This window comes from Mobula birostris, chromosome 9, assembly GCF_030028105.1.
Source record: "Mobula birostris isolate sMobBir1 chromosome 9, sMobBir1.hap1, whole genome shotgun sequence".
NCBI classification, from domain to species: Eukaryota; Metazoa; Chordata; class Chondrichthyes; order Myliobatiformes; family Myliobatidae; genus Mobula; species Mobula birostris.
This window is the reverse complement of record NC_092378.1, coordinates 104,518,229-104,539,771: the sequence shown is the minus strand read 5'-3', so window position 1 is coordinate 104,539,771 and position 21,543 is coordinate 104,518,229. Positions and strand designations below refer to the sequence as shown.

Below are 21,543 nucleotides of genomic sequence, written 5' to 3'. Positions count from 1 at the left end.
CACAATCCTCAGTGTCCTACCACTAACTGTGCAAGTCTTACCCTGATTTGCCCTCCCACAGTGCAATACCTCAGACTTGTCTGCATTAAATCCCATGGTAACCCACACTGATTCAACAATTAAACAAGATGATGTTGATTAAATGCTGAATGTTGTGCAGGTGGTTGGACCTTCAATGACTGGAATGCAGAGGTAGGGTCTTGGTTTAAACTTCATTACCACAATAAAACAGGAGGTTCTCTCATTTGAATACTTTTAAACATTTTCAAAATTACAATTACAAAAATCTGACAGAATTTTGGACAAAATTAACACCATTTATCAACATTTCTCAGACAGGTCACTGAAATTCATTACAAAAAGTAACACACCCACATTGATTGTCTTTCTATGGTAATAAATGGGTACTACATCACCCCAGTGACTGCCTACACAGCGGTAAGAAGCATCAGATTGTATTCAAAGTTGCAAGAGACGAGGAGCTACAACATTATTTCCACAGTGATGACAGTGAGATGCTATAAGCACTGGAAAAACACTGCACTTCTTTTCTTACCCCATGTTCCACCTCCCCATGCACAGGATCAGTTTTATTGCTACTGCACTGAATTGCCTTTTCCTCTTGGATTGCTGTTGTTCTCATATCACTGGATCACACCCACAGCATGGATTAACATTATCCCTACTGCATTTGATCATGCCTGTGTCAATGGATCATCACTTCCTCAGACCCAACACACTGATGACACTAGGTCATCACCGCCTCTTCTGTCCTTGCAGCACACAACAAATATTGCTTCCAAAGGTACTGGATCAAATTGCCCCTTACCCTCCCCCTGTGGCACTAGGTCAATGGAGTCTCAATGTTGAGGAGTTCTTGAATGTCTTCAATGTCATATTTACAAACCATGACTCCAACAGTTGATGCATTTCTGTAAGTCTGAATCTTTTACACATTTAAAGTTTGCTTTATTTACTCTGGAGACACCTCCATCTCCTTCATCATCTTGACAAAGTCCTGTGCTTCTTTGTCACCAGTGCGTCCTTCCATTATCTTCACGATTGGTCTCATCACTGTTAAAAAAAAAGTTTTCCATAGAGAGTGAATGCATTACAGGGAAGTGGTGCTGAGCCATTTGACCAGGAATGTCCCAATCTAACTGCCCAAGGGATTCAGCAGCAGGGGGCACTTCTTTGTAATTCTTGTTCTTGCTACAGACACCTGCAAAACAGATACTATCAGGGGCTGCATTGTCCTCAGGTGCAAACCACAGCAGTCAGACATTGATTGCCCCATTTTAAATGTTCAGTCATCATCATCCATACCTGGTGTACTGCTCCACCTCTAGAATCTGTGACTTTACCACTTAGAAAGGACAACAAGTACACTGGAACATTATCCCCCCTCACCCCCCGCAACTTTCTCTCCATATCTCACCGTTCCTGACTTGGAAATATATCACCTCTCCAACATTGCAATGATCTAAATATAATGGTACTCCAGTCCAACAACATTAGGAAAGTGCCGCCTCTGCTAGGATTTTAAAAAACAGCTTACACTAGCTTCTCAAGGGCACTTAATGATGGACAATACATTCTGTTCTTGTCAGCAACATGCTGATCCTACAAACATAGTTTTCTAAAGAAAACAAATGAGAAAATCTGCAGATGCTGGAAATCCAAGCAGCACACACAAAATGCTGGAGGAACTCAACAGGCCAGGCAGCATCTATAGAAAAAAGTACAACGTTTTGGGCGAAGACCCTCTGGAAGGGTGCATCTTTCCACAGGTGCAGCCTGGCCTGCGGAGTTCCTCCAGCATTTTGTGTGTGTTTCTAAAGAAAACATTTGTTGATATTTAATGTCCATACTTGAAAATGAAAAGCATTTACCTAAGAGCTATTACTGGTAGCATGAATCGACATAGCAAGGAGAATTCTGGAACTTCACAAAGATTGAACAGAGACTCAATCCTGATACAAATCAGTTCTACATTTGCTGATAGGATCATATATTGCATTCTAACTGATCCCTCAAAATAACTTGAGGCTAAAAGGATTTCAGATGAAGTGAATCGTTGGATGCAACTTACTTTGAAGATTGAGAATGTTCTTGGGTTTTCTCCTGCATCACTCCCATAAGAACATTACCAGAAGAAGCAAGATTAAGCCATTTGCCTCCATGAAGTCTGCTTTACTATTCAATATGATCATGATTTAAATCTACTTTCATTCCTAGTCTCCAAGTTTCCTGAGATTTTCTCCCCGAGTATTCAAAACTCTATGAAGTCTTCAGTGTACTCGACTGAACAGTCATAATGCTCCAGTAGAAAATTACAAATACTTGAGAATTAAAATTTCTACCCTTCTTGGTCATTAATGACCAAATCCTTATTCTAATTCAGTAACCATCTTGTTTTAGACTCTTTAGCCAGAGGAAATATCCTCCATGCACCCAACCAAAGCACTTTAAATCCAAAGTACAAGTTGCAATCTTATTCACCCCAAACTTTGGGACAGTTTTAGGAAAGCTACCTTCTTGGGTCAGATGAGTTGGAAGGGGAAATAGAGAGGTCTGTGTCACTGTGTGGAGATGACTCCCATTGGGCACCAATGGGTAAATGCCACAGTCTGGGAATTGAAGCCGAGCAGGAGTGGAGAGATCGGGGTTGCATTGTGAGAGACGCAGCCATGTGATGTGAATGATGCAACTTCACAAGAAAGACTTGCAGACGGAGAGATGTGACTGCAGGAATGGAAAGGTAATCAGAGCTGTGAGTCTCAAATTACAAGCTCCCACTGCAACCCCCCTGCCGTCAGTTTAGGGACATACACCAGATTTTACAGTATCAATTCCTTAAACAAAGAGATTAAAATTCAGCAGAGAATTCAAGGTGTGAATTTGCCAAATTCCTGTTCAATTGCAAAATAATTCTAATCTCCATTTGTTATTTTAATTATTTACTGTATCTGTAGGTTAACTTTATTTGATTTACTTACAAGTAAAAACATCCCATTTTATAATGACATTTTCAGCATCTCACCATTTCGATATTCCCTTTAATAACTGCGGCAAGTAGACAGCTTTATGGATCGCCACTGCATCTTTCATGAATCTTTTTACTGTTTTTTTTATTCTGTTTTCATTTTCAGGCGTTGATGTTCTCATTACAGCTTCTCTCTCACCCACTTTGTACCATTTTAAAATTTTAATAACATGCTCAGTCCCATCATGTAAGGTATTAATATAGATTGTAAATAACTGTGGCCCTTATCAAACAACTAATCCATGTTAGTATGTCACCTCTGCCCTGCAAGCTCTGAATTTGTGTAATAATCTCATATTTTTCATATTATTGATTTTTTTGGAAATATCTCAACAACCACCTAGTCCCTTTCTCAAATCTGGGTTGAATGTCGTTAATCATGTTGTGTTTTTATTAGATCAGTTATGTTTCTAGTTAGTTGCTAGTATCTTCCCTACTTCTAATGTCAAATTAACTGGCCACCATTAACATACCCTCTCGTTAAGATGGTTTATTTTGCTACTATGCAATCCACAAGCATCATTATAAAATCTAGGGAATTCTAGAAGATAAACCATTCTCTTTGTAGTCACCTCTTTAAACAATCCTCTGATGTAGGCTATCATTAGGGACCTTGCAATCATACCCCAATGAGTCTGAGCAGTAATAATTCTGAATGGGCATTTAAAAGGAAATATGCTCGCCTCTTGGATCAGTGTTCTGACATTAAACCAGCATTTATTGTCTGCACGCTGACATTTATATGTAACCATTTCCAGTTCAGTCGCTCTAAAATGAACTGCACAAGAGTCCACTTGTGGCAAATGAGGAATGTGATGATGAGGCTGTGCACTAACTCCCGTGTTGCCTGTCCTTCAATGAATCTTGTCTTTTTTACCAACTTACCATCTTGTAGAATAAATGACCTAATTAAGCTTTGAGTAGTTGGTATAAATATGGATATGCGAATTATTCAGGCAACTGGTCCTTTGTGACCCAAAACATGACTATTCCTTCCCTCCTACAGATGCTGCTTGACTCATTGAGGTCCTCCAGCAGATAAATTTAAGCTCTAGATTCTAACATCAGCAGTCTTACATCTTGTAATATCACCCCCACCCAATCCTGCTCTGCCCTAGTGAAATATAATTTTAATATATGCAAGATTACCCCTAAAGAAACAACAAACCATAGGCATTGCTACAAAGAATTTGGCCTTGCTGTGTCCTGTGCTTGTTATCAATCTTTAAATCAGCATTTAGGATCATGAGCCTGTTGTGTTGTAGTTGCACTTGTGGATTAGTGACGTTATGTTGCAACACTGCCGTGATTCGAGCAGATTATTATAGGGCCACCAATGTGTTTGAAAAGGCAACTGCTTTACTTGGTATGCTGGGACCTTAGTGGCGCTGCACTGATGTTACGCAGTAGTGTAATAAATTTTCCACTGAGCACGCTGGACTTAAAGAGAATGTGGGAAGAAAACCCGGTGAGTTTTGAAGGAGTGTGAAAAAAGAACCTAGCTAGTTTTAAAGGAGTCTGGGAAATGAGGCCTTGGTGAGTTTAAAGAGAGTGCGGGAGCCAGGACTTCGGTCTGTTAAAGGGTGCATGGGAATGTGAATAAGATCCAGGGCCTCCGTGTGTAAAAGGGAGACAGATGCCGAATAATTTCTGATATTGAATCTGGACATGCATTGTAAAATAAAACTTTGAGTTGGAGTTGACATAATTATTTTTAACATATAATGAGTAGATTTTAAATGTTTGATTCTTACCACTGGGATCAGGGTGAGTCAGTTTTAGAAACACCGGGGAGACTTTTTTTATTCCGCCAGCGATGGGAGGTTTTTGGAACCCGTGAACCTCCTGTAGCAGCATCACAGCTTCTCCTGCAAAGTCATTGGTTGACAGCCAGTCGTGGTCCATGACTGTGAAGTGAATACAAGCAATGTTGTTGCTGCACATCTCTTCCGTCACCGTGCTGGAAAACGTCAAAGCACAGCAAGTAAATATTGGAAAAGAAGAATCCTTCCATCTGAGTCCGAGATGGGCACGGGAGATAGATGCCTATGTCTGGTAAATTGTGGAAGCCTGTTAGGAATTTTAGTAATATGCAATCATTAATACAAGGTTGCTGGAATTTAAGGACCCACTCTCAAGAGTACTCTGTTCTTTCTGGTTTGAGACAGTTTGATGAAATTATGTTGAAGAAACTTAACCTATGCTATACCTGTCCCTCAGGTATCTGATAAGGCAGAGGCAGTGTAGAAGGTGCTTTACTCTGCAGCTAACCCCTACTTCACTCACGAGTGGGATAGTGTAGAGGGAGCTTACCCTGCATGCAACCCGCACTGTTCCTACCTTGAGAGGAAGCTTACTTGTTTGTAACCTGTGCTAAATCTGCCCGGTGCATGATAGTAGGAAGAATTTAGGTAAGTGGAAGAAAATACTGACAAGTTAAACTGTTCGTCGAAAATAGGGTGCAGTGTTTTATTCTTGACTTGCGTTCGCTGGCTCTTTACTCCTGGGAAGACGTGCTGAGGAGCGAGTTCGATGATGACAAAAGGATCACTAAGACCTATAAACACGAAGACCAAGAGAACAGTAAATCGTCAAATTCTCATGTCTTCACCTCATCCCAACCCAGCCAAAAATTAAAATATTGTATTTCTACAAACCGCAACATTTAAAGACAATAGCCTATATGAACAGATGAGACCTACGATTCACTGCTGTAAGATTTGAAACAACAACCAGATTGTACACAACAGTATTTTCTCCCAAAGCTGTCTTTCAATCCTAAATAAATTGCCCTAGCTTTGATTCATTTCCGCCAAACAATCCCCAACCAAAGTTACAGTACCATTAGACTCCCAGTTTCTGCACAAGATTGAACTAAGTTGCGGAAACTTGTAAAATTAGTTAGCTCCATCATGGGTATTAGCCCCCGTAGTAACCAAGACATCTTTAAGGAAGGCGGCGTCCACCGTTAAGACCACCCACCATCCAGGCCATGCCCCCTTCTTACTGTTACCAGCAGGAGCCTGAAGGCACACAATGATTCAGGAACAGCGTCTTCCCCTCTGCCATGCAATTTCTAAATGGATGTTGAACCCATGAATATTACCTCACTTTTTTTATTTCTTTTTTTTTGCATTACTTATTTTAATTTAACTATTTAATAGACAATATATACTTACTGTAATTCAGATTTTTCCTCTGTATTTATCATGTATTTCATTGTACTGCTGCTGTAAAGTTAACAAATTTCGCGACGTATGTGGGTGATATTAAACCTGATTCTGTGTCTAACCCCTCCCTCTAAATGTCTAATTAGCCTCGCTGTCTCACGGTCTCCATATCCGTAACTAATCTCCACATCTTCAGGATCCCCTGAATCCTGTGTCATATCTCAGTGCCTCCCTCTCTTCCTGACCCCTCCTGCACCACAATATCAATACCAACTAATCCCACAAGCCTGCATGTACCTATCTCTTTTCCAATCTAACCTGTGGTAACTAAGCCTTGACAACTGCCAAACCTTAGTTTAGTTAATCAATAATATCTTTAGATTAATCACATAGTGTGCGTGTGGGGGTGGTTGGTTACACCGATTTTAATATCAAAGTTACAGTACATTAATCATTTCCCCTTCTGCTTTGGACTACTGAGTTCTACCACTGTTTATAAACAAACTTATAATCAAATGCCACTCTCATTAAGAATGCCAGCTAAAGCTGAAGAGAAGCAGGAGTGGAACGTTAGGCAATGCCACGTGTCTTGGTGCCTTCCCAGGTTTTCTGTCCATTTCTTTGATGTTTCCCTACTTTTTTTTACAATTGTTTTAACAATCCCATGCATCTTTTACACTCTTGAAAGAGATTACATAATTTGTTCCTCTGCTCTTTCCACAGATGTTGATCATGTGTAATCGATATAAAACATCTCGCAGTCATGGCCCCTCTCACCGTTCGTATCCAAGGCTATCAGGTTCGTAGCGTGTAGGATTTCAATGTACAGCTTATGCTCAGCAGCTTCATAGTAGCATTTGATGCAAAGCATTCCATACGGCGTTAGCTCCTGTGATTTCTACGGAGGAACACTAAAATTAGCATACATTTATAGTGGAGTTATTCCTTCCTATGCAAAAGGAAAAAAAAAATTGTACGATAGTCTCTGTTTTATTATTTCGTACATTATTATTGCACATTGGTAAAGTGTTATTGTGCGTATTATGATTCTGTACTTCATTATTAGTTAAGTCTGCACACTGCTAAGTGTGTTTTTAAGTGTTGTTGCTGTAAAGAAATAATTTCCCATTTGGAAATAAAGTACTTCATAATATTACTATTATTAATTATTCCCATTTATTCCTCTCTCCTTCCATGTCTGGATACAGCATTACATCAAATCTGCTCATGCTTGACTTGATGCCATGAAGATTTCATGGGGTCTGGAGTCGATGTACAAAACTCCAAGCGGCACTTATATATGTTATATATTATATAACATATTATATATGTTATATACGTTATATATTACTATGTCACCAGCGCTGCTGGGCAAAATATTTCCTGGGATCATGACGGAAGAATCTGGCATCATGTCTACAAGATATAATTCTGTGAGGATAGCTATGTTAGACTGCTGCTTGACTGGCCATACGCTAGCTCTTGCAATCTAGATACCAGTCCCAAATGCTCATGGAGAGCTTTGCCAGAACTGCTGGGCTAAGAACATCTTTGCCACACTCAAATTCAAGTGCAGGCCAGTAGCCAGGTTGTTACTATGGGATTTGTTTCATTCCATCCTCATGCTATCATGATAATAGTTGCCTGGTCTCTGAATCTATTCCAGGGAGCACCTGAGGGCTAATCATATTTATGCAATCCTGGGCTCACATATAGTTCAGGCAGCGTAAAGACAGTAAATGTCCTTCCTTGAAGGATTTTACTAAACAAGGTTTTTCTTGACAATCCAATGGCTTTATGGTGAACATTACTAAAAACTTCTAGTATTTAAGTTCTCAAATCCAGATTTTTTAAAACAAATGTAAAATCCCCTGCTCTCCTGAGTCACCAGAACATTGGCTTTGAGTTCAGAAAATATTGGTAGTTCAGTCAAATAAACACACCGACCATCAAAATAAATTCCCCAAACAACGGAGCGGCCCTCAAAGCGGTGAACTTGAAGCTGCGATTTGGAAGAGTTTAGGAGGTGCGTCATGTTTCTATCTTGTGATGAACCTGTGCTGCGGAAAGGGAGCCTTAGTTGTGCTGTCACCAAATATAGAAAGTGTTGGAAATATCGTGCAGCACTTTGGAATCATATAGACCAGAAATAGGCTCTTTGGCACCTTGTGTCTATATCCATCTTACCAAAGTATTCATCCACACTCGTTGGCCACTTCATTTGGTTCAGGGGTGGAAGCTGGCATGGTCTTCCTTTGCTGTAGTCCATCCTCTTCAAGGTTGGACAAGCAATGCATTCAGAGATGCTCTTCTGCACACCATGGTTATATGAGTTACTGTCACCTTCCTGTCAGCTTGAACCGCTCTGACCATTCTCCTCTGACCTCTCACCTTAACAAGGTGTTTTCACACACAAAACCTCCGCTCACTGGATGCTTTTTGTTTCTCACACCATTCTCTGTAAACATTAGAGACTATTGTGCATAAAAATCCCAGGCGATCTGAGATACTCAAACTACCCCGACAAGCACCAACAGTCACTCCATGGTCAAAGTTACTTTTAGATCACATTTTTTCCCCATTCTGATGTTTGGTCTGAACAATAACTGAACCTCTTGACCATGTCTGCACGCTTTTGTGCATTGAGTTGCTGCCATATGATTGGCTGATTAGATATTTGCAGGTGTACAGGTTTCCCTAATAAAGTGGCCACTGAGTGTTAGTATCTTCCATGGAGAAGCAAACCAGGTAACAATTCTAATTAATCACCTTTCATCAGCACCAGGAAGATTAGATCTCAAGTCTGTTTTAAGTTTCAGTGAAGAGGGAGGGTTGCGTGAGAATCTGGGTTTCAATTGCAACGTAATGTGTTCTATTCAGTTCTCATAATGGGGTCTCCACACATTGGGGAATCCAAAAACATATTGGGAGACTGATTTGTAAAACACATCTGTTAAGTGCACAGGGGTGATCCTGAGCTATAATTCTCTCTCCCTCTCCAGTGTGACTTCTTTGGCTCTGAGCTCCTGCACTGTTCTAGTGAGGTCCAACTTCAGCTCAAGGACCAGTATCAGGTCTTCTGATTAGGCACGTTACAAATTTCAGAACTTGGCATCAAATTCAGTGATCTCTTACATCTCGTCTTTTCAGTCAGGGTTGGAAATAGCCTGTTCTGATTAAAGGTCATCAACTGTAATATTAACTGATTGATTTGCTGAGTGTTTCCTGCATTTTCATTTATTTTGGATTTCCAGTAACTAGAGCCTTTCGTATCTCTCAATTCCATCAGTTTTTTTAAATGTATTCTTTGCTTTCCATTCACCTTCCTCTACCTCTGTCTCCTCCAGATGGAACATCTGCAGTGAACCAGCCTTCACCATCCTCTTTCATCCTGCACCACCACTCTGGGGATTGTATTACTGTACTCAACCTTCCTTGTCTCCCGCTTATCATGGACATTTCCCTCGTTCTCTTCTTCCTTTCCTCCTCTTTAACGTGAAGCTTATTTGGCTTCCAACCTTTTGTGATTCTGATGAAAGCTCACAGGTTTGTTGACATTCTCCAGCATTTGAATTTTTGTTTGCTTTGTGGAATTGTTGACGGGCCAGTGTAAATGGAACTTTAACAGCTGACGCACTAACCTGCTGTTGTATTTTTGCCTGGTAGGCCTTCTCGATTAGCTGCTGTGTTGAGCATTTGTTTAGATGCAACTCCTCCTTCAGAGCCTGGAGGTCCAACGTCCCAGTGGTTAAAAGGTACAGAAATGAAGAAAATATATTGAAAGATAGATTAAAAACATGCAACTATGCAACAATATATTCAGTAATTGAACCATGGTGGTAATACAGACAATAAGTATATGTGGAAGTAAAGAAGGAAGCTTAAAGCACTAAATATTGTTGAATATTTGTCCAGTAGAGACAAAAACAGCTGAGAACCTAGCCTGATAGGAAAAGTCAAGAACATTTATCTTGATATTCATCCTAAAAGAGTGGAAGAAATAGGGAATGAGGAATACAGTGTGAGAGAGAAATGAAAATAACAGAAAATTGCTATTTCTGGGTGGCACGGTAGCATAGTGGTTAGCGCGGCGCTATTACAGGTCGGGGTGTCGTAGTTCGGAGTTCAATTCTAGTGTCATCAGTAAGGAGTCTCTGTAGGTCCTTCCTGTGGAACGTATGGGTTTTCCCCGAGTGCTCTGGTTTCCTCCCACAGTACCAAGATGTACTGGGTGGGTTCATTGGACATTATAACTTGTCTCATGATTAGGTTCAGGTTAAATCAGGGTTTTCGGGGGTTGCTGGGGCAGCGTGACTGGAAGGGTCAGAGGGCCGACTCCGCCTTGTATTGCTAAATAAATAAACAGAAATGGGGAGAAGGTGGAATGAGTAGGGACAGGAAGAGAAACAGTGTGAGATATGGAGAGAAGCAGTGTGAGATATGGAGACAGTGTGAGATATGGAGAGAAACAGTGTGAGATATGGAGACAGTGTGAGATATGGAGAGAAACAGTGTGAGATATGGAGACAGTGTGAGATATGGAGAGAAACAGTGTGAGATATGGAAACAGTGTGAGATATGGAGAGAAACAGTGTGAGATATGGAAACAGTGTGAAATATGGAGACAGTGTGAGATATGGGGACAATGTGAGATATGGAGAGAAACAGTGTGAGATATGGAAACAGTGTGAGATATAGGGACAATGTGAGATATGGAGAGAAACAGTGTGAGATATGGAGACAGTGTGAGATATGGGGACAATGTGAGATATGAAGAGAAACAGTGTGAGATATGGAAACAGTGTGAAATATGGAGACAGTGTGAGATATGGAGAGAAACAGTGTGAGATATGGAGAGAAACAGTGTGAGATATGGAGAGAAACAGTGAGATATGGAGACAGTGTGAGATAAGGAGAGAAACTGTGAGATATGGAGAGAAACAGTGTGAGATATGGAGAGAAACAGTGTGAGATATGGAGACAGTGTGAGATATAGGGGACAATGTGAGATATGGAGAGAAACAGTGTGAGATATGGGGACAGTGTGAGATATGGAGAGAAACAGTGTGAGATATGGAGAGAAACAGTGTGAGATATGGAGAGAAAAAGTGTGAGATATGAAGAGAAACAGTGTGAGATATGGAGACAGTGTGAGATAAGGAGAGAAACAGTGTGAGATATGGAGAGAAACAGTGTGAGATAAGGAGAGAAACAGTGTGAGAAATGGAGAGAAACAGTGTGAGATATGGAGACAGTGTGAGAAATGGAGGGAAACAGTGTGAGATATGGAGACAAAAAGTGTGAGATATGGAGAGAAACAGTGTGAGATATGGAGACAGTGTGAGATATGGAGAGAAACAGTGTGAGATATGGAAACAGTGTGAGATACGGAGAGAAACAGTGTGAGATGTGGAGACAGTGTGAGATATGGAGAGATACAGTGTGAGATATGGAGAGAAACTGTGTGAAATATGGAGACAGTGTGAGATATGGAGAGAAACAGTGTGAGATATGGAGACAGTGTGAGATATGGGGACAGTGTGAGATATGGGGAGAAACAGTGTGAGATATGGAGACAGTGTGAGATATAGGGACAGTGTGAGATATGGAGAGAAACAGTGTGAGATATGGAGACAGTGTGAGATATGGAGAGAAACAGTGTGAGATAAGGAGACAGTGTGAGATATGGGGAGAAACACTAAGATATGGAGATAAAGGAAAGAAGAGTGTGATGAAAGGGTTGAAGAGATAAAGAGTGGAGAGAGAGAAGAATAGATAGAAAGACTTCAGAGAGGTAGGAATTGGCAAAAGAAAGCAGATGTAGCAGACCGGTGGCTAGGAGAATATATCCTGAAGTCCCAATTAAAATAATTTTATGTGCCCCCTCTGTTTTCATTTGGTAAATATCTGAGCAAGGGAGAAGGCCATTCATTTCATTTTGCCAATGCTACTACTTCATTTGCATCTTTGCTATCTACTCTTGCCAATTTCTGCCTTTTTCCTGGACTTTTTAATATCTTGCTACTGTGAATCTCTCTCTCTTTAACTTGCTTTATGATTGACATTAGCCATGTGGGAATATTTGCTGTGTTGCAATAACCTTTTGTGAGGGACACTTGTTGAATCTTCTTATGTTTCAAGTATCACTCCTGTGTTTTCTCCAATTAAAGATTCACCTACCCACAAAAGGATCTTTCTCGAGTCACCTTTGTTCTATTCAATCATTCTCTGTTATTATGGCTCTGTTGGTTAGTTCCCTCCAGGGAGGTTCTAGGCTGAGTCCCCAGCCAGTGTGAAGCCAGCAGCACTTACCTTGTAACTCTCATTCCGTAAGGTCTGAACTGGTAATCCTTGTCCCTCAGCATGAAGAAACAGCACAAGTGCCTAAGGAGAAAAATAATTAATGCAGAATGTCACACTACCACAATAGACCCTCCAGGCAGCAGTTTGTGAGCTATGGCTGAAGAAAGGGCCAGATCATGTTGAACCCATGGAGTAGGCCAAGTAAGGGTTGCAGCTAGTCGCAAGTTTTTATAAGTGGGCATGGGGTAGTTTCTGACTGGAAGCACCACTGCTCCTAGTGTACTGGGCCACTGTGACCTGCTGGCATTAAGACAAGGGCTGGAATTCCCACAGGACAACCTGGAGGGATGGGGGTGGGGGGTGTTGGAGTTGGGAGGTAACTGGTGGTAAGGAAGAATATACATCCTGCAGTCAGGAGCTGTCTGGTAGGTGGCTCACATTAGTGCAGTTCACGATAATTAATTTTGAAGGACAGTCAGAGATAGTTGTCAACGCTTTTCTCAATGTAATAAAATGTAAAATGGGTCTTGAGAAGTCATTGTTGAACAGAAACATTTAAGAACTTCTGGTTTAAACTGACATTTTAGTGCAGATAGCAGAGGTGTCACACTGTCAGACAATTCAGGTGGGTCTTACACATGTACGGGCACTATTATGAGGAAAGTTTTCTCATTACAAAACCACATTTATCACTTTCTAAACACAATCCTACAAAACAACAGGGGATACCTTGAGATATCCCTTTGATGTTATAATCTGTAATGATTTTACAGTCATCAACTGTGGAATTGGAGGGTGTGAAATCTGGTGTAGGATTGTGTCAAATGACAGTTCACATGCTTAGTGTCAAAATGCAGGTTGCATTAAATCTGGAACCAAAAAGTTGGAGACATCACGATGGGGAAAATGGGAAAAGAGGCAATACAGGAAATGCTGGCATATTTGTTCTACATGTTGGATACATGTTAGCAACAGGGAGATAAGGTTTAACAGGTATTTTGAAATGGACAAACAGTCAACAAAGGCCAACATAGTAACATACAGTACTTTCAAAGACAAAGATGAACAGACACACATTAGCTGACAGGTGTGAATTTGGGAGGAAAGCAGAAACAGGAAAAAGATGTCAGGTTGAATCAGTCACCTGTTGTACAATCTGGTCATAATTCTTGGTATGGAACTTACATCCTGGGCATCAAAGGACCTGACAAACTCAACTCAGAATTAGTTTACTGCTAATAACAGGCACACTTTAGCATAGGATGACTAGGCATCCTAATTATTTGGCATCATCCATGTATTACAAGCTTTGTTCTGTCAAGAAACTGTTGCCATGCCGATAGTTTACACATGACATCTGGTCATTTAGAATGATAAGAGTTTAGTGAAAATTATAAGTAGTTTGTAGTATAATAGCGTATGTGTGAAATATAACAGGAGGTGTGTATGCAGATTTGTTGCAATAACTGGCTGGAGTTTCAGGAGCAGATTGGTTGAGCTGAGAAACAGCTTCTGCCAATTCATCAATAGCCATCATCACAGTGAGTACTGGCCAAAGGCAGCTTGTCTTTTTCTCCAAGCAAGCATAGTGTTTGGCTGCTCCTCCTGCTCCAAGGGGGCTGATGAGCATTGGAGACATGGGTGGGTGTGTCAGGGAGAGAGGAAAGCACAGAAAGGAGGAGCCGTGTGCTTGTCTCTGACTTATCACTCCTTGTTCATCCTCTCCACACCCTGTTTCTGCTATCATACCTTCCGTACCCAAGCCCCTTTCCCTTTCATTCAGTAACTGCTCCTAAGCATGATCACGTGAGGATACATACAGTAGATTGGAAAGAGACAGCTAATTGTTGCAGCTAATTTAGGAAATCCACCTATGGTCTAACTATGCATGTTCTGAATAAACTACTCAAATCAGCCATTAAGTATTAAATCAAACTGAGCAACGTCCCAGTTAATAACGAAAGGGTACAGGTATAGGGACCAGCCATTGCACATCTGTGATCAGTGCTAAGAGTTGACTAGAAGCACATCCACGTTTTTCACTCCACCAGCCTCCACATTCAACAGTTCATCCTCTGTAATTTATTAAAACTCCAAGGTGATCCCACCACCAGATATGTCTCCTCTATTCCCTCTTCAGAAGTGCTGAGATCTGCTTTACCAACTTTCCCTATCATAAGACTTGTAGGAGTTTCAATACCTGCCTTTTTAACTGATCCTTTCCTATAATCCAAACAGTCCTTCCAGGAAAAGTAGTGTTTCAGACTTCCTTCTTCCATGTAAGTGTTTTACAACAGATTGTGCTCTCCTCAGTACTGGGAAAACCAATCATAGACTGGGAACACCTTTGTTTGGTGTGCAAAGTTATCCTGAGATTCCAGTTGCTTGTCATTTCAAATCTCCGTTCTCTAATCTGAGCTGTGTCCTTGATCTCGCACACTGTTCTAATAAACGTACACTTGAGGAACAGCATGCCATCTTCCAGCGTTACAGACTCACCGCTGAAGTTCACAACCTCAGATGGCACCATGAACAGCAATCAGCTTTATTTTTCTCTTTTTCATTGGCATTTCAGGTTTCATTTGCTTCTTTCTAATTACACCACCCTAGACTCACCTTTTGTCATTTAATATACTTTGCTAGCCTCTCTGCTAGCATCTTCACTTCTCATGTCACCCTCTCTCAGGCTCCAACCCCTCCCCTCCCCTCCCTTTGCAAATTTCAATTGATCTCATTCACACTTATCCAATGCTAATGAAAGGTTGTGGACCCGCTACTTTCTGCATGGATGCTGCTTGAATTGCAGAGTATTTCCAACATTTTCTGTTTTTATTAGGAGTGAATTCCCCTGGAGAAAATGTTCATAGGATTATGAAATGGTGCAAGTAGACTCTTAAAGACAAAGTGTTACAAGTCTTGATAAGGCCATGAGGTAACTGTGGGTAACTCTCATTTCTACACAAAATAACCTGAAGTCATGAACTTGAACCCACAATGAACTTTGCAGCCATTTGCAAAGCAGTGTCTCATTCACTGAATATTATTATTCACAGATGTTGAAATTGTTTTGGGCAAATGACATGCAAAGCCACCAAAGCCTCCTTCACCTGCAACTTCAACAGCATGTGTTCAAAGGACTTGTTCCTCAGCTTAGTTATGGCTATGGAGCTCAGTCTATGTGCATGCTCTGTTTTGTATTACTACACATGCTACTACCCCTAGCATCAAACACACCCTTACTGAAAGAATGGGTCCTTACTTTGCACACTTGCTATCTGGTCACCCTACTCCAGCAGGAAATCCAATATAAGACAGTAGAAGCAGCCTAGGGCAGATGAGAACAAAGACATCTTCAGACCAAGAAAAGAAATCATGGACTTCAGGCATAAACTTTTCATCTGACAGGAATGTAGGCTGATTTTTAATCCTGTTAACTCTGATAGACATTCACTGGAACTCATTACCCCAAACTTTACAGGTAATATAGCCTGTGTAAAGTCACGGCACGGGTGACCCAAGTTCAACCCTGAACTCGGGTGTTGACTGTGTAGAGTTTGCATGTTCTCCCTGCAATCATGTGAGTTTCCTTAGGGTTCCCTGATTTCCTTCCACATCCCATAAAAGTGCTGGTTGGTAGATTAACTGGCCTCTTAAAAATTGCCCTAGTGTGTGGATGAGTGGGAGAATGTAGAGGAAGCTGATGAGAAGGTAGTGTTAGGGCTCGGGTCTATTCCAGGGTTGACCAGCAGGGGCAGACATAGTTCCCTAAGGGTTTTTTCCCAAGCTGATTAGACTCTCCTGTTATTGATCGTTGACTGCACGTGCTCCCAATTACCATTTGTCTGTCTAGACTCTGCTTCCTGTACCTTACTCTGCTCAGTCTTGAAGTGTGATCTTGTAAGTAGCAAGAGCATGCGTGCGTGCATGTTTTTTTAAAATGTCTGCTTACCACCTGCCATTTCTGGATCCTACTTGTGCATCAAGATCTTGGATTACTGCATTTTTGAGTTGGACTGGTTGCCTGTTTTTGCCCATCTTGGCTAAAAGAAAGTAAAGCTTGCTTTTGAATTTGCACATCAACTGCATCGTGGTTTCTGCAATTGGGTTCACTCACAGTCCTCGGTGGTAGAATGCTGGACTTTCAACCCAGCGGCCTGATTTTGATTCCCAGTCGGGCTATTTCTGTTACACGTAGGGAGAATAAAAATGAATTAAAATAGGATTAATATAAATGGTGGTTGATGGTTAACACAGACTTGATGGGCTGAAGGGCCTGATTCTGTTCTGCATCTCTCTGATGCTGTGACACTAAGCTACCACTTTATTTCTAATTTGTGTCCACTGTGAATGGACAAAATACTCACTTTTAGCTAAAAGGGCATCAGCCAAATAATTATAAACAAAGAATTATATCCATGTTAAAATCTTTTCTCAGCCACAACTCTGCTTCGCTTTGTGTGCTTCGTAGAAACCTGTATATAATGGGACAAGCATAAAAATTGCTCGTAAGAATGATCCTTAACTAGTGAAGCAACCATTTAAGGAACCCAAATTATTTATCTGTACACTAAACTAATGCTTAGAGATTGAAGATAGAAATAAGCTGGACAAACAGCAGAACAACATGTAATGTGAAAATGAGTTGTTTTTTTTGGTGGAGTACTAAGCATCCACTTGTGGTCAGTGCCAGGATGCAATGGATACAGATGCAGTCGTTTGCCACATAGAAATCTTAGCACAAGTTGGGAATGGGCTGGTGCAAGTGCTGGTGACTGGACCCCCGTTCTGTGTTCTAACCTCCAGAGTAAAGTGAAATCGCTCGTAGAATTCAGCAGACACCCCAGTATTTGTAGCCAATGCTTCAGCAATCAAATCCAACAGCAATTTCCACAGAGTAGTCAATATCCTGGGGAAAGACAGAAAAATCCATTGGCAGGGATGCCAGGAAGAAGCACTGAGTTTGGTTTGGTTGAAAGGGTCAAACAGTGGATCTTTAGCTTTTGAGTCATTGGGACAGATTCTTTTCAAGATGCCTATAATATTAAAATATTCTTCAACAGTTTTATTCAAAGTATGGACTAAATATAGAGTAAAGCTCATAAATTTTGAAAAAAAAAACTGCATACGTTGGGACTTTGGACAAAGCGTTTTTGCCCAGAAATATTAACTTCATTTTCTGACATATTGTGTTTTTGTCTAACATAGAGTGAAGCTCTCTTTATACCGAGCCGTTCTCTCCGAATTGGGTAGAGCATAAGATTTTAGTTCACTGCTCCATCAGACAGTGTGTAGTCATGTACAACGTTCTCTCGGAGCTGATATGAAGTAAGACTGATCTGGTTGTCTGTCGGCATTGGGTTGGAATCCATGTTCCAGAAGGTATTAAATTTAAACAAGCGAGTTGTTCAATTGCTTCAGTATACGTCTCAAACACGTTAGGTCAACTTTAAACCAATAACTCCTAATCCACTTGACCTATCCATCTGACATTACATCAATGACTACACTTCAGAAATACTTGGTGTATTTCAGTGTGACACCTTCCATGTTATTAATACTCAGTGTAAATACCTTGGAAGGGGTTGAGGGTATGAAAGTCTCTACAGAAATGATTTTGTTTCTGTTATCAATTTGGATCTTGTTGAACTTACTTACCTGCAGAGGTTTTCGTGCACAAGCCATTCACTGAGGATTATTAGATTGTCGTCCAGCAATTTCATCAGTGGAGACACAGCCTTCAACAAGACAGATACAGGTGTGGGTAAGAGAACTGCGGTCAGGCCTAATCTACCTTGACACCATATTTTCAGAGACACATACACGATCAAACACCACTGAAAATCTGATTCGTTTTCCAAATATTATCTTCCTCGTTCAATCTCTCATTCCCCTTCTCATCCATCCATTGTTCCCGGCCCCACCCCCCTCCTCTGAGATCTCAGCACGAACTGTGGATCAGTTTCTTGTGTAATGAGGCTGAGACCCGTGGTGGGTAAACTGATCCACTTCATTCGGTGCCCAGATGTGTGAGGACAAGAGATGGAGCCTGCCCTTGCTGCAAGGTGGTTCCTAGGCAACCTACTATGACAATTTCACCAAGTTTCACCACGTACATCATCAGACTGGATGGAATCTGGAGACAAGCTAATATGTTGAATGTACTTTCGCAAGTCAAGGACCATCTGCAAAACAATCCACAGAAAACAGTGTTAGATTGGCGAATGAGAAGCTTGCATGTTCTCACCAGGATATCCCCTTTACTTGAGGGTGCAGACCAGTTCGATGCTTCGATTCGGTGGGTAGAGGCTCACCTCTGAATTCCAAACATATCAAATCCCAGTCCCACAGAACAAGGTGAACCCAGCTAATTCACAACTGGATCAAAACAATCTTGGCCAAATTAGTCCAATCTCCAGAGGGTGAAATTGATCTCCACTAAGTGAAAGTGAACCACAAAAAGAAATGCCACTTGATGAGATCAGGTGAGGTTATCCTGACCACATGAAACTAGTCTACATCGAACCTGGTGCTCAGCAAATGAAACAGATTCCTACTGTATCAGACTGATCCTGACAGACTCTATTGGAACAAATTATCTGCATTGGATCAAACTGACTCCAGTAGATCAATCAATCTCTGATAGATCAAGATGTTGCCATTGATCCTAACGGGATTGAATGAAGCCTCATTGAACCGCTAAATCTTCATCATGTACGGTTGACTCTTACTGGGCCAGACCCAAACGCTGCCCACTGGATCAAATAGATGCAGTGGGTGCAAATGGATCAGAAGAAACTGATCCCTATTGAGCAGGCTGATCCCAGCTTCAATGAAGCAGTCGCCGCTGTAACAAATCCATCCCCGTCAGATCAAACTATGCTCCAGTAGTTTAAACTACATTAAACTTCGTCAGACCGTGCTGCTTACCTTCTCCACCACCTGGTTGATCATGTAGTTGGCCTGCCGCTGCATGCCTGCATTAATGCTCTGCAGCTGGGTGTCCAGAGCTCTCTGCACCTGCTGCTTCCCTTCCAACCCACAGAGCTGCTCCACAGACGTCTCCACCTCCTGCCACTGCAACTCTTTCGGCAAGTTCCAGATGTACTTGTGCACGTGCTCGATGTTATTCAGGACAATGCACAGCTGAGGAGGCAGAAGGAGAACAAACCGTGAGATGGAGGAGAAGGAGCAAGACCAATACGGAGATGGGAATTGGCAGGATAGGGGCAGGATACAAGTCGTTGGGTAGAGCGTCAGCACCTGGTTATTCAGTTCATTTCTTGCAGAAGCTGAATTTCCTCAGTAAAATCAAACAGGTAATAGGTTGTCCTGCCATATAGCAGGAAATAGACCGTCCAGTCCATCGAGTCCATACTGTCAAGCACCCATTTACAGTAATCCCATCTTATTGTTTCCAAATTCCCATCAACTCTCCCCAGATTCTCTCCCTCACTAACACACTTGGAACAATTTACAGTGGCCATTTAATGGGCCATCCCACATCGTTAGGACGTGGGTGGAAACTGGGGAAATGGGAGGAGCCCCACAAGGTCACAGGTAGAACACGCAAACTCCACACACAGGCAAGATCATGAGGTCAACACCAAACCTGGGTCACAGAAGCTTGTGAAGCCACTGTGTGATGCTGGAGCTGGAGGATTAATATCAAGATAGCGGCCTTATATAGTGAACCCTGAGCTGGTTGCCATGGTAATGTAGTGGCTCCTACAACTCAGGGTGTCAAGAGTTCAGAGTTCAATTCCAGCACCGTCTGTGAGGAATTTGTGAACTTTCTCCCTGTCACAGCATAGGTTTCCTCTGGGTGCTCCGATTTCCTCCCACAGTCCAAAGACGTACCAGTTAATACGTTCATTGGTCATTGTAAGTTGTCCTTTGATCAGGTTCATAGGTGGGTTGCTGGGCAACGCGGCTCATTGGGCTGGAAGGGCCTGTATCTCGTAAAAATAGATTGTCACATTGTCAGGGTCCTAGTGATAGGAACTGCTGTAATTCATGGACTCTGCCCCTTTCTATCCTGATCTTTGTTGCAAACTCTAATTTAAGGATTAAGAAGCTGAAGAGAGAGGGTGTTCTGTTCAAGGTACCATGAGGTATTGTGGATAGTGGGTGAATTGAGCTTGGGTTGGGGAGTGTAACATTCTTACACCCTGGAACCTGCTCTCCGCTCACCATTTCTCAATTAATTACAAGAAGAGAATACATGGGCAGTCAGACCATTTCCAGAAGGTGTTTTAATAATTTAAAAGAAATGGAATCCTCATTTTATAAACAGCTTTGCAGTGTTAAACGTGACTGGAGGATCTCTCCAGATCTTCAGAAAGTTGGAAGCTAAAGGGAGACCTGGAGAGGTTGAAAGATATGGTAACACAACTAGACCGTTTTGTCTGGAGGAACAGGAGTACTTGCTTTGAAACCAAATTCTCTCCTTATTAGACTGTCACCCCACGCACACTCCCATGAAGCTTCCTAGTCTCACAACATGTTCTGACCCCATCTCAGCCATTTAGAAGCCAAGCAAGATGATTAAGTTGACCGAAGGGACCAATCGTTTTTACTAAGAGCTTGAGTATGCTAGATTGTATCCTTAGAACCAGGAATACAATAAGGAGCTAAAGTACTCGGCCTGCCTCTGTGCCTCCAAAGCTACCTAGAGCCAACAGCATAAGCTATTTATCTGCATTGGCTTCCCACGGACTTGGGATGAAGAGGTCTGATGTGCTGTAGAGCAGGAGTGATAAATAAGCCTTAGGCAAATTGGTATTCTATACAGTGGAGCCAAATGGGAGACGGTTTGCCTGTTAAGGATTCTATTCACTGGATATAAATGGAAAGGGCTTTGGCCAATTGGAATTCTATACAGTGGGACTGAGTGGGAGGGATTTGGTTCATTGGGATTTTGTGTAGTAACAGTGAACAGGAAGTGGAACTCTATCTGGAGTCAATGGCTATACTACACGATATCTGAAATGAAGAATATGATGTGATTTATTGGATTCCTTCATA

The 21,543-nt window shown here is 41.6% G+C and overlaps 1 protein-coding gene across 1 annotated transcript in view; it reads right to left on the bottom strand.

The window, feature by feature from the left end:
• Window positions 1-236: 236 nt before the first annotated feature.
• baiap3 (BAI1 associated protein 3) overlaps window positions 237-21,543 on the bottom strand; it is an 85,549-nt gene continuing 64,242 nt past the window's right edge. Inside the window, exons 23-32 of the mRNA XM_072267293.1 lie at window positions 19,447-19,662; window positions 18,633-18,701; window positions 18,175-18,254; window positions 17,317-17,425; window positions 12,529-12,600; window positions 9,858-9,941; window positions 6,994-7,114; window positions 5,480-5,603; window positions 4,801-5,006; window positions 237-1,074 (exon numbers count right to left, since the gene is read on the bottom strand). Of these exons, the coding sequence (XP_072123394.1) occupies window positions 974-1,074; window positions 4,801-5,006; window positions 5,480-5,603; window positions 6,994-7,114; window positions 9,858-9,941; window positions 12,529-12,600; window positions 17,317-17,425; window positions 18,175-18,254; window positions 18,633-18,701; window positions 19,447-19,662 (1,182 nt within the window). The 3' untranslated portion in view covers window positions 237-973. The remainder of the gene's footprint in view (window positions 1,075-4,800; window positions 5,007-5,479; window positions 5,604-6,993; window positions 7,115-9,857; window positions 9,942-12,528; window positions 12,601-17,316; window positions 17,426-18,174; window positions 18,255-18,632; window positions 18,702-19,446; window positions 19,663-21,543) is intronic.